This window comes from Oryzias latipes, chromosome 24 (genome assembly GCF_002234675.1).
Source record: "Oryzias latipes chromosome 24, ASM223467v1".
Lineage (NCBI taxonomy): Eukaryota > Metazoa > Chordata > Actinopteri > Beloniformes > Adrianichthyidae > Oryzias > Oryzias latipes.
In genome coordinates, this window is record NC_019882.2 from 14,688,126 (window position 1) to 14,701,667 (window position 13,542).

Here is a 13,542-nt window from a genome sequence, read left to right on the forward strand (position 1 = left end):
GCTAAACAATTTGAGAAGAGATCAGCTGATCATTTGAAGTCAATTACATTGAGGCCACAAAGTGTGTTGGCAACATTTCAAAAGTTTTTAAACGTGTACTGCAAGCAGTCTTGGGGGAAAGAAAGGCAAATAGTCGCTGACTATTTAAGTGGAGTGCTTTAGTGTTATGCAGTAAATACATACCAGATGGCAGATCTTCAGACAAATCTCATTTTGGGGCTTAAACGAAGATGTAATAAAGGTTCTGGTCCTAAAGTGCTGGCTCTGTCTGTGCATAATCGAAGACTAGCAAACATCATTTGACACACTCCCTCAGGTCTGCACGCAAACTTTAATTCTAGAAATTATTCATGTTTCTCTGTGTTTATATTATAGTTAACTGATAAAGCTTATTATTACCTGTAACAAAATCTCTAGTTTAAAAGTGAACAGAGGTCTGTAAAGATGACTGAATAAAAGGGGTGTGAATCTTCTCACACATGCTTCTGATCACATCTAATTCAATTCAATTCAATTCAATTTTATTCAATTTTATTTGTATAGCCCAAAATCACAACAACAGTCGTCTCGATGGGCTTCGAAGTAAAACATGAACTTAAAAGGATCACGAATACAAAGAGTGCAATAGGAAAATACTAAAATGAACTAACAAACTGACTATGCTATACTGGCATCCCTGCCCTTAGATGTCGATATACATCTCGATATACAGTATGGTCCACGAATCAATAAAAGCTCCAACTAACTTTGTGGCAATACGATACAGTTCAGTTCTTTTATCTAAATTTTTACAATCTGGAAATTTACTATTTAATACAAACTATAAATAAAAATGCTTTCCAGCAGAGAATCTTTTTGTTTTTCCCTTTTTGTCACTTTTTATTTTAACCAACAAAATCAAACTGTCTAAAGCTACATTCACAAGCAGAAACTTTCAATGAAAAGTCTATGTAAACATGGGTAAAGGCACGTTTCGAGCTTCAGCGTTCAAACATCTTGCCTTCAAGTTTAGCTACGCACATGTTTGGGCTCCACGGACAAAACACAACCATTTTACACAACTGAAAGTTAAATCAGGTCAAGCTTTGAACAATCAGGCACTCTATTTCGGTAGTGATGTATGGATGGCGTCATTTTTAATTCACTGAAGTGCCAACCACTTAAAAATTACTCATGAAGAAGTAATTAATGATTGTGCTTTGTGCCCAGCTGGAATTATGTACGACGGAGTTTTAGGGCCACGGTGAGGAAAAAAAATTCTGGCCAACGTGGCGAGATTAAAGTCGTCATGTCGACTTTAATCTCGTCATGACGAGAAAAAACTCGACACAAAGTTTCGAGAAAAAACTCGTCTTGTCGAGATAAAAGTCGAAATAAAGTTTCGAGATTAAAGTCGCAATGTTGCGCGCGAGAGAGAAAAAAACTCGTAAATTTACGAGATTTTTGTGGAAGTGAGAATGCAGAGCAGCAGGTGAACGCCGTGCAGCAGCAGATCAGACCGATTAAACGTAGTTGAACAGGTGAGCTGAATGTTTATTGATAACGTTCCAAATGTCTGGAAGCTCATTTGTTTGATTTACAAGTTATTAAAGTTTTATTTATTGATGGTTGGTTTGCAGGATCTCTGCCTCCATACTCTGCAGCCCGATGGAGCCATCGGGTGTCCCTGCAGCTGTTTGCTTGAATCCTTTCTTCCTCCTCCAAAGACAAGATCTCTATGTTTGTGTGATGCTTCCGTCTGAGGAGGAGAAGCACTTTTTGCCTTTTTCAACGTTGTAATGCTAATATAACAGACTATTTTCATTCATCTTTGTTTTTTAATGATCAAACGGGTCGCTTCATCTGCAGGAGGGGGCGTATGTAACACTGTTTACTTCCGCATTGGTGATCGGATGACAGATTCGTGACGCAATGTGACAGATGAACTTCAGGTTATGTGAATGAAAAGGAGAATAAAGGCTGCAGCGATCCTCTACACCCAAACGTGTCTCTGAGCTCCTTATTTTACAAATACCTGGAAAGACGGCTCCACTAACAATAATCTGATTTTGAGTCGCCAAAAGGTTCAGAATCTCTTTGTTTTAAACCTATAATCCGAAAATAAAGCTTCACAAAAGGCTCCACATCTTTCATCTTCAAGATAGGCTCCGATAAACAGACAACTTCGGGGTTTGCTCCTTGTTAATCTATGACTTTTTTCCCGTAAATTTACGAGTTTTTATCTCCTAATAAAATTACTTTTTTTTGTGGCCATAAAACTCTGTCGTAAACTCTTAAATACAAAGCCACTAGCTCACTAACAGCCATAACATTGAATACTCCTGAAAGACTCAGCTTCACTGCTCTCGCGCAACATTGCGACTTTAATCTCTAAACTTTATTTCGACTTTTATCTCGACACGACGAGTTTTTTCTCGAAACTTTGTGTCGAGTTTTTTCTCGTCATGACGAGATTAAAGTCGACACGACGACTTTAATCTCGTCATGTTGGCCAGAATTTTTTTTCCTCACCGTGGCCCTAAAACTCCGTCGTAATTATGACACCAAGTCTTTAATTTATCGGAATAGAGCTGTGAAAGAAAAAGCCTGGAGCAAGATTCACCAGATTTGACATTTCGCACTAAACCTCTTCCAACTGTAGGTGGTAAACATGCACTAGTAAACAATAGAAAAAGAAGAAACCTCTCCATGCTCATTATGAACCCCATGTGCCAAAAGCGTGTTCAAGAATGCATATTTACCCGGTTTGATCAAAACATCAAGGACATAACAGTTCCAAACATTCAAACATGGCTTTTTGGTTCTTTTAGACTGTTCTGTTCAAAGTGGTTAAAAATGTAATTTATTTATGCATCCTCTGAAGTGCTGTGAAAAAAAGCCATCATATGTTTAGTGCACCAACACACATCTCTTGCTATAGTTCACCTTCAGCCAACTGTAATTGCTCCAACTTGAAAGAAGCAAGCATGTGATTGGATGATTGGATGTCTTTTTTTGCATCACATGTACATAAAAAGCAAAGACAGTAGAGAGAAGAACAGGAGGAGAAACTGACAAAGTTAGCCAGAAACTGATTATTTACTTTCCTATTGATTCTATACCTTTTTACCAATGTAATCGTGTTCATATCTGTGGTTTTGAATACTGCTGTTACTCCCACTAGATCTGTTTTTCAATACGTCTCTATATTCTTTACATATTCTTTTACAGTATAAGACGGGTTGAAGCTAATAGACACAGGACAATGTGTGGTTGCTGTGTTTACAGAAAACTGTTTTGTGTGCTTTAAACGTTCCGATTTTGCAAGTTAACTCCATAATGTTGAAGTCAAATGATGTGCAGATAGCTAAAATAACAGAAACTGAAGTTTTGCCCAACAAGGTTTAGGAAAAAGTGGATCATTTAAAAGATTCCAGGATATAGCAACAATAAAAACATTTAGAAGGTCTATGTGTTTGTCATAGATGAATAACTCCATTCCGTTTACCTTCTGTTGCAGGAAACAACGTTTTGCCTTCAGTTTTGGCCTCCGCCAGCTTTCCTGTCCGCAACAAAACCTCTGCAAAGTTTTCTTCGGGTGGTTCTCTGCAGGCCGAGTACACATCTTGACTCTAAAAAAAAAAACAACAACAACAGAATGGCGAAAAGAGGAAGATAAAGAACTTGTCACAGTAGCAGAGAAATCCCTGCAGAGGGGGAGAGCAGATTGGGGAAAAAACACTAAGGGAAATGTGATTAAGATGACTGAGCATCTTCATTCCCTTGGAGTCAGACAGATGAGAGATGGTGTAAACAAATGAAGTTCAGAGCCAAACAAAGCTTTTCACCATCAGGGCATTGTGATAGCTTTATAGGATTCTTGTACGCCAAGTTATTTCTCAAGTGTCTGAGTGATGAACAATGAAGTTTCTCCTCTGTCTGGCCTCAGAGCTATCACTTTACCACCAAATGACTGTTGTCTGTATGAAATACTTTCTATTCATCTTTCTTTTGGTGATTTTTTTTCTCTTCTAAAGCTGCCTCTTTTCTTCTGTCACTGAAACTTGCAGGATAATAATCTAATCAGGCTGATAAGCCCACTCATAGACGAAAAGACAGAGGGAGTAATTATTGTTGGATGAGTGACGGCAGATGGATCAACCCTGGAAATGAAGTGAAGAAAGGGATTTGGAAAAGACTATTAAAATGTCATGAGAGGAGACGTATTGGCCTTCTCAGTTTCCCCCTTGTGTCCACTCTTCCAGCAAGCCATATGATTTGTGTTTATGGGTAAAAAGCCCAGTCATTGCCCACAGTGAGCATTTTCTAAGTATAAAGGCCAACCAACTTCTTTTGTAACTTTTAGGATTTTTTTCCTGCTCATAACTTTTTCTGTCAATGGCTTTTATTTTTACTCCTCAGTAAAAACATGAGGAGTTTTTTGTATTTATTTTTGCTGACTTTTATATTGCCTCTTTTAAATAGCCATTCTTTTCCTGTAAAGTATGCCCAAAGTGCTTTGTATTAAATTACTAAATCTGAAATCAATACCAACAATGTTTTATATGCAGAAATGGAGTTGAAGGGATATTTTTAATGAAGTGCCTTTAGTTATGAGTCCACTTAGATTTTTTTTTTTTTTTGCTGTTTCAGATAATGTCCTGACTTGGAAAAATTAAAAACCGTGACATGTGCTGGCCGTAAGCCACTTACCAGGTCTACAAACGGGTCGTCAATTAGCTCCTGATAAAAGGGACTGCAGCCTTGGCGCTCCAGGTTGGAGTTTTCAGACAGCCTATCCCGGTGTGCGGTTCCTGCACTGTGACCCTGAGGAGCCATCAAAACATCATTAAACTTTCACAACATGCTCACAGCACAGTGATCTCGCTCTGTCCCACAGCTCCCAACCTTGGATTTTTTCTCTTTTTGCAGGAACGTGCCGCTATGAGTTAGCCATTCCAATGCCACAGACGGCAACATTCCCCACCCGGACGACCACCTAACCAACCCAGCTGCCGCAAAACTACCAGGTACTGAAATATTCAGCAAGGCAGTCAATTATTTATGTTGGATGTGAGCTCTTGATTGGCCTTTTAAGATGAAGCAATAAAATTTGTGCATGAAAGATGAGGGAGACTTGCTGTCTGTTTTTTCATTTGTGAGACAGAGAGGAAGAACGCACCCAAGTGAGGTCATTACTCAGAGACTTGAGCGCGAATCAGAGTCCACATGCAGCTCACCTGCAGAGGCCGGAGGTAGTTTAGGGATTCCTTCCACCATCGGTGGTCGGTCACTGCAGTCAGCACAGCTTTAGTGGTCAGGCCGGTGGTGGTCAACACCTCCATGGTTTTAGCTGTGGTTCTGTGCAGCAGTTCCCCTGCCGTACCTGCGGCGGAGCCTGCAGGTGCTGCAGAAACCTAAACATTCAAGAGACAAGTTTAAATATTAAAGCAATTTTAATCCTTTATCGTCGCTTTCGGTAGCAAGGCTGCAACTGAATTTTTCAAGATCTTTTGGTTTCCGTAAAAACCCACTCCAATCATCTTTTGAGCTAGCGTCCCCAGTGATCTTTCAATTATGATGATGTTGTTTTTAGCAAAAATCTCAAAAGCTGTTATATCCTAGGACAGTTTCTGCAGAACAACAGTAGTTCTCTAGAAATTTGCATCCGAGTTGTGGGCAGGACCATTGGTGTGGAGCAACCCCACCTGTTTTCTGTTAACAGGTTAAGATGTGGTTTTCTCCAATAACACATTTGTGTTTTTTAGAATTCAGTTCAATCTACATATACCTAAAAAGAGAGATTATCTATTTGTATTATGATAAAACCGCAAAAAATAAAAAGATCATTTGTATTTTCTAAACATTTCATTAAATTGTATAAAAGGTTGTATCTATACAACACTAAATACAGTAAATATCATCTATTGTTGCTATCCAGAAAAAATGACGATCATAAAGTATTTCTGAGAACAACTGAAAGACTGAAATGACTGACATTTAGATTTAAATTAGAAACGATGCAAGTTTTTGGAGTCCAAAATATTTAGCACCTCTCATTAATACTTCACTCTACAGGAGTGTGAAGGTCAGGGATTTAAAATGAAAAAAAAAGAACAACTCGCACTTAAAAAACTCAAACACACAATGATCCTGCTGTTCATCGTACATGTCTACGAATGGGGAGATCAATGCTAGAAGAAAACAATGAAAGGCAGCTTAGACTGAACTCCTGCTGTCACCACACCAAGGGAATCCAATGTAAGTCATGAAACTTTAACAGCCACTCAAAACATCATAAAGCTGGCAGTGCTGAAGAGCAGGAAAAAGGGACATGAATTAACCAAAGGAGCTGAACAACTTTAACATTATACTGCAACTCATCAAATATGGAGCAGCAGCGAAAGACACAACACAAAGAAAGCGCACAGACACACACACAAAAAGAAGACAAGATACACAAACCTTCAGAGAGTCCGACTCATTGATCTCCATGTCGATCTCAGAACCGACTGGCTCCATTTGGTAGTTGACGGCCTGATACAAAACCTGCAGGACAACAAAAAACAAAAAGATGTAAAAAACAAAAAAAGGACATCATGAGTGTTATTTTATGGAAGATAATAATAATTTTATCACATTTATTTTCCAAAAACAAGTTTAACAGCAAAAAAATAAGATAGTTCAATAAATAATAGGGAAAAGTATTAAAGCTTGTACAAATAAGTTTTTTTTTTTTTTTTTAAAAAGGGCAATATATGAAAAAACATGAAAAAGTATTATTTTAAGTACAGTTTAAACTACACCATGTTGGAACAGTAAAATATGTCCAACACAAGAGACCTTTAGCTTCCATCTGTTTCGCTCAGCTGTTGGACAGGATAAATAAAAATAAATAAATAAAGTACAGTTTTTAACTTGTTTATAGGTCAAATACTTTAGTCTCTTTATCAGACTTGAGACTTTTGAGTTTTATGAATTTGAAAACACGTTAATGACGTTTTTTTTTATTAATGTTGTCAGATTGTAGGCATTTAGAAAAGAAGTCCTGAGATTATCAGGGTGCCTTTGCAAACCTGCGTTTACACAAATAGATTCACTTATGGTCTTCCAATTTTACTTTTGTTTGCAATACTTTTTTTATGTTTTTGTGGGTTTTCATTCCCTTTTCCAAAAGCATGTTGCATTTGGGCCCCAGACAGCACAGTTATCTAGGCAAAAAATCTATTTAATTCTGCTACAACAACAAAAAAACGTACATTTTAGGAGAGCACCAGTTAAAAGGAAAAATAAATAAAGCTCAGAGGGTTGAGGATGTCTGACAATCGGCTTGTTGGGGGTTCAAACCGGAGGCTTTATGTCCTTGAGCAAAATATATCTCCTCACATTGAACCCAATCGTAAAAAATAAAAACAACTACCGTACTTACAGTGAGTTAGGACATTGTTATCTACAATGAGTTATGAGCTATGAGTTATCTACATCTACATTTCGATGAAATGTGCAAACATTTTATTTGATATTATTAAAAATGAATGAGAAACACCATTTTCATTTGTTTTATGTCTATTACGCCAAACATTGAGACAACAATAAAGATGGCCCAAATAACAAAAACTGAGGTGGAAATAGCGGGTATTTCCTCTATTTGCAGCAATGACTGCTTGACAGAGGCGTCTCCTGCTCCTCACTAGCCTCATAATGTTGCTCTGAGACAATGCATTTCACTTTTCCACAAGTGCTACATGCAGTTCTGCCTGGTCATTTTGGGGTGGAGCACGTCTGCTTCAGCTGCTCCCAGACGTTTTCTATGGGGTTCAGTCAGGGGTCATTGCTGGCCATACCATGTGAGTAACTCCCATTTCCTGAAGTCCAGGTCACATGGTCTTGAGCCACTGCAAACGTTCATGGTGGTTTCTTGGTAACACTGGAGTCAGCTGCAATGGTTGACTGGGATTCAAGTCTAAGTGGTGGAATCGGTTGTGAAAGTTTTTTTTGGAAACCCTAGTACCCCTCACATCTCATAACCGGGGCTACAGCTGAGTGGCATTTGCTAAACCATGTCTGAGTGAAGAGGTCCTTAGCTTCTGGTCACGGTCTGTCACTGGCGGGGCTCCCCTCTTGGGTCTGCCCCAAACTCTGCCAGTAGTTTCGTGTCTTGATGCAAGTCTGCTGATACCACTTTAAGAATCACCAAGTTCACCTGCAACATGTGACTGTATAGTACCAAGCTGAAGGTACAGCAGAGTCAGATGGTGCTGGTCTTCATTATGCGAGGTTGGGTGTTCATGGCTGATGGAATAATGAACTTGCAACGACTTACTGACAAAATCAGCTCCCTATACCCACACGTGATGAAATTGATGCCACACTGAAAAGACTTTTTTGGTTTTGGCCCCAATATGTAGACACATTGAACCCAGTGAGAGCGTGATGTGGAAAACACAAAATAAGACATGTTTGCCACCCCAATACAATTACCTCCCTATCCTGAAAATCTGTGAAGTAAGACATACGCTGTAAACAACATCATCTTAGTTTTTCACAATATCCCTAGATTATTGTGAGTGGTGGAAATTGGATTGCAGCTTTTGAAACATGGAAAAAAATTTGTATTGTATTTGCACAAAGATTTCAGTTCATTCAGTGTTTTTAAACGCTAGCCACGGGCACAGAAGGCTTTTAATAGCACAATATAAACCATGACCACCCCTTTTGCTTCATTAGAATGTGAACTGATGTAACCTGAGTTTGCAGGTCACTGGAGGCAGCCAGGAGGCCCTGGATGTTGTCGGGAGGACAGTGTGTTAGAGAGAAGGCAAGTAGTTCCTGTCGTGCCTCCAGGTCCCCGTAACCCTCGCTCTGGCCAAGCAGGCTGCACACCTCCCACGCTGCACCGTAACCTGGGGACAAGAAAGGATGCAGGGATAAGAGAAGACGTCCGCGGTCAAGTGAGGGCAGCCACGAGGAGGGGGGTGAAGAAAAGGGTTTGAGAATGAAAGTGTCCTTCCGCCTCCAAATCGGTCCGACATCAATCAACACGGAGAAACGCACATTTGTACGCTGCGAATAACACAGAGCACAAAACAAAGCAGATATTGATGAGATGTGACAATAAAACATGCAGTAACCTTCCCCTCCTCTGGGATATTAATTCACACTCCACTGTGAAACCAATTTCACCTTGATGAAAATATTAGCCCGACGCGACAGAGCTGTGCTATAGTTACTCCACACGGCCTGCCATGACTCCATCCTTACAGATTCAATTATTCCTTTGCGTTCAAAGGCAGAGAACTCTCTTGCTTATCTGATTACACCTCTTCTCCCTGCGCCGTCTTCCCATTACTAAAACAGCATTTGCAGCCAGAGCGCCTCCACTGAATTATATTTTTGCTGCAACATGAAGCTGGAAATCACTGCAGGGATGTGGGCATAATGCTTATTTAACACCCTTTCAAAAGGAGAGATGACGTAGGATTGACCATTATGATTATCGTGGGCATTGGCTTTGTGCATGAGCGCACACAAAATTATTCAACATGCTATTCTGTTCGGAGTCATCCAACAAAGTCAACGCAGAGATTTGTCCCCGGCACACGACACAAATGAGGGATGCTCCGCTTTTTCTATTTTTCCTTTCCTTTCCATTTCCAAATAAAAGTTCAATGAAGGGCATGTAAACATTTTCAAGTTACTTTGGGAATAGATTTTGTAATCCAGGATTATATACAAATCAGATCCACAGGGTCATTCATTTGAGAGGCTTTTAAAAATTTAACGATTTCGTCTTTTGTCCAAAACTACACTGTTTTTAACCAATTTTTTTGTGTTCAAGTCAATTATGGCTGAATTTGAAGGTTAATCTATATAAAAAAATAGCTACAATAAGCTACAATAATAAAAAAAAAAAAAAGGAAGTTAATTTTCCCTAAGAAACATTTAGATTACCTCCAGAGGAAATGTTTTTTTTTAAAAACTGATCCTTCTTGTAAGTTTTACATGGTTCAAAAAACCTTGACCCAAAACTCCTTGCATTACGTGGTACTCCATATTAAATTTTGTGGACAAAATAATGCAGAAATTGAGGCAACCAACCCGGTACTAGCAAGGTATACCTATTAGCATTAGTGTAGATGTAATTTGATGGTTCAAACCTGCAGCCATGAGGTCCTGACAGTGGATGTAGGAGGTCTTGAAGTCCAGGGTTTGAAGAGCTTGCTCGGCCAGCAGGGTCAGCACCTGGCCTCTTCGTGTGGCTTCATCATGTCCTGAAAATGGAAACACACACTGAGAGGTGCAGCTTGCAAACGTGATTCTCTTTGATTCAATCAATCCAAATGAAAACAGATGAGCACAAATTACAAAAATGTAAGTTATAAGCACTCAAAAGGACCAAGATCACAACTGCTCTCTTTGCAATCTTAAAGAAAAAGGAGAGAACAATGCAACAAAAACTGGTAGAACTTTATTGGATTGAAGATCAAAGAAGCAACAATCCAAATATGAAATGGAGCTGTTTTGGTCTGCAGTGAGTGACAGGGACGTGTTGTTTACCCAGAGCTGGAGGTGGTGTTTGTCAAATGATTTCCACGCTGGCTGCTAAAAGAGTGTCTTCAAAAGCTGTCAAGCTCTCAATATGAAGGAAGTTCATGTGTTTTTTTTCTGTGCGTGGTTGTCTGCAAACCTTCGTTCACCCTATGTTCCTCTGAAGTCAAAGCACTTTTTTGAAGAGGATCTTATTGGAAAATGTTGGAAATGAAAGAAATATTTTCATTTTGACTTAGAAGTATCAAAAATTATAATTAACAAAGATAGAAAAAACTGTAATGAACATAAAAACCTTTGTTGTTTTTTTGTTTTACTTTAAACTGGATCACAAGAAAAATCATTTGCAAGTTAATACACTTTTAGACATGTCTATTAAACTACGTGATTCAAACTTTACACTCTTTGTTCTTAATGATATCCAGAATATTTCTGCAGAAGCAACCAACAGGATTCTCAACTGGTGATGCCTGCATTAAAGATTCACCACGAAGCCCCAGAGGCATGCACCCTTCAAAAGGCTCCTGCTTGCATTTATTTATTTAAAAATGTTTATTGCTCTTCTCATCTTCCTTTACTTTTTTTCTTCTGAAACCACACAGTGTGCACACCCTGCTGACATGAGGTACGAGGCGCCGACACAGAAATGCCACCAGCCCGGTCAGCCGGTTTCTCCTAGCTGGCGACACACGTCAGAGCGAGATTTCAGATACTAAACATGATAAAGAGAAAGAGCAAACACATATGCAGATCTCAAAAAGTGTTCTATTTTCATAAATAAAAAAATCTGAAAGTATTCTGTTTAATCCAAAATGTTCATGCACCTTTTAGTCTGAATTTATTTCCCTTCTCGGTTAAAAAGTGGATCGTAAACAGTCATTGTCAAAGGGCTGAAAGCTGAAAGATTTTTAATTAAAGAGGGAAATCTGTTTGGGTACATTGATATAAGCATCCGTGAGGATTTAAATATATTAAAATCTACAAAAAAATAAGAAGAAGCTGAGATGATTAGAAGAATTTTGAAAGTGAAAGCCCTCTGAAATCTAAGATTACAGATTAGAACTGTCTGAGGATTTTCCTTCAAGGGTTATAACTGGATTGTTGACGCATGCTGCCTGAGGAGTTGAAGATCGAATTTGGAGATTTTTATTGAAAACAGAATTGCATCCAGCTTGTTTCTTTTCACCTTTAAGTCTTATAGATAAACAGAAGTAAACTTTATTCAAAATGTTTCCAAGTTTCCTTTCGCAGTCTGGAGCCTTTTTTCTTCTTTGCAGTTTGCTCTATTAATTTAAAAATGTTTTTCGTGGCAATGCTTAATATCTATCTTTATCGTACGAACTCTAGCTTCTTCTTTTTTTTAGGGATATAGTTCTAATTATTTTACACAATGACTCCACAATTAACCTGAAACTGTGCAAACAACTCAATTTTGAATGGAAGATGTCTTTTTTTTTTTACTGCAATAAATAATTAAATAATTATTATTTTTAAATCACAAAAATTGAGATCAAACTGTTTCTACCTTTGATAACAAAAGAGACAAAACAGTTTCATAAAAATGCAAAACCTAAGGCAAGACGAGGTCAAAACAATGTGAAAAACTGTTGTAAAAAAATCCAAGGATTTATTCCAGGGTTAAATCACAATTTTGTGTGATAACTCTTGTAATGTTTGTTTTAAACCAAATATTTCAATACTAAATATACTTTGAAACCTTTAGTTTTTAATGAAAAAACCCTAATGGGGAAAGGGCTGCGATTCCTGCCTCATGGTAAACAGCTGATGTGATTGACAAACCCATTGGTGAGTTCAGAGACTACTGAGGCCCTAAATGTCAGAAATAATTATTTAGATCCATAGAGCAACAATATTGACTTATTTGTACATAAATTAAAAGCCACATTTTTTGGTCATGGAAAAAATAGTAATTGACAACATATGGACAATTATTACTTACAATATATAACTAGCAGCAAAAACGTTTTTCACAATAAAAGAACCTGTAATGGTCTTAAAAGGACATTGATCCATAAACCTATTGAATCCACGTTGCATGTTGCAAATACGAATCAATTTGAAGAAATACATTTTTTAAACCCAGTCCTTGTACAGTTTTTAGTGCATTTCTTCTAGAAAAATATATTTAACCTAAAAAGTATAAGTGTCTAACAGTAAAATGCAGTTGAAGTTTCATTAGAAACACTTAAATGGTTGAAGTCAAATATCCCTGACAGCCTTTTAAAAGAGAAAAAAAACCTGACTTTTAACAGAAAGGTTTTCAAAAACGTATGTTTGGTTTAGAAATAAAATGGAACTTGTCTGTGCCCAAATGCACACAAAATTATACAGTTTTACTTTGGAAAAGTACTAACCTTCGTACAATGTAATTGACTAAAAGGAATATTGACCGCGCTCGCAGCCTTGTCCTGAATCGGTCTCTGAAAGTCAAAACTGTCAAAGTTAATGTTTACTTAGAGTGAAAATTGCTTGCCCCTTCAATGTGTATGCATTTAGGTATTGATTTTACTTGAAAGCTGTTGCGCGTTTCATGAAGATGAATTCTTGCCGTCGTCAGGAAAGTGTCAGGAAATTGCCAGAAGTAGCAACGCTTCTACCCATGTGGGCTCTTTTCCTTACCTCATCTCATCGGTTGTGCTCACAAGTCGCTTTTATTTCAACAACTTAAGAGAAAAAAAAAATACAAGATCTTGGCAGGGTTGAACTCTGGCGGTCGTGTGTGGGTGTACCTGACACTCGGAGAAGCGAGGCCAGACTGAGCAGAGTGGTGGACTGCTTGTAGGCTGCAGAGCAGTGGGAGAGGCACTCCTTGATCAGAGACAGCCGATCAGATCGCAGTCGCACTGGAAAGAAAACAGGGAGAAGAAGTGGGAGAGAAAAGACGGTAGGGTGTCAGACTCGTTTGGCTAATTACAGTCTTCAATCTGGAACAAGTTACGGCTGATGATAAAGCGAGGGGAAATTATGTAGAGTGACTGATGAAGCAGATGCTTT

The 13,542-nt window shown here is 38.4% G+C and overlaps 1 protein-coding gene across 1 annotated transcript in view; it reads right to left on the minus strand.

Annotated features, from left to right (window-relative positions):
• Nucleotides 1–13,542, minus strand: part of nbas (neuroblastoma amplified sequence) — a 158,653-nt gene that overhangs the window by 83,873 nt on the left and 61,238 nt on the right. Inside the window, exons 33-39 of the mRNA XM_011491806.3 lie at nucleotides 13,278–13,391; nucleotides 10,137–10,250; nucleotides 8,725–8,882; nucleotides 6,445–6,528; nucleotides 5,220–5,396; nucleotides 4,693–4,806; nucleotides 3,488–3,611 (exon numbers count right to left, since the gene is read on the minus strand). Coding sequence (XP_011490108.2) covers nucleotides 3,488–3,611; nucleotides 4,693–4,806; nucleotides 5,220–5,396; nucleotides 6,445–6,528; nucleotides 8,725–8,882; nucleotides 10,137–10,250; nucleotides 13,278–13,391 — 885 coding nt within the window. The remainder of the gene's footprint in view (nucleotides 1–3,487; nucleotides 3,612–4,692; nucleotides 4,807–5,219; nucleotides 5,397–6,444; nucleotides 6,529–8,724; nucleotides 8,883–10,136; nucleotides 10,251–13,277; nucleotides 13,392–13,542) is intronic.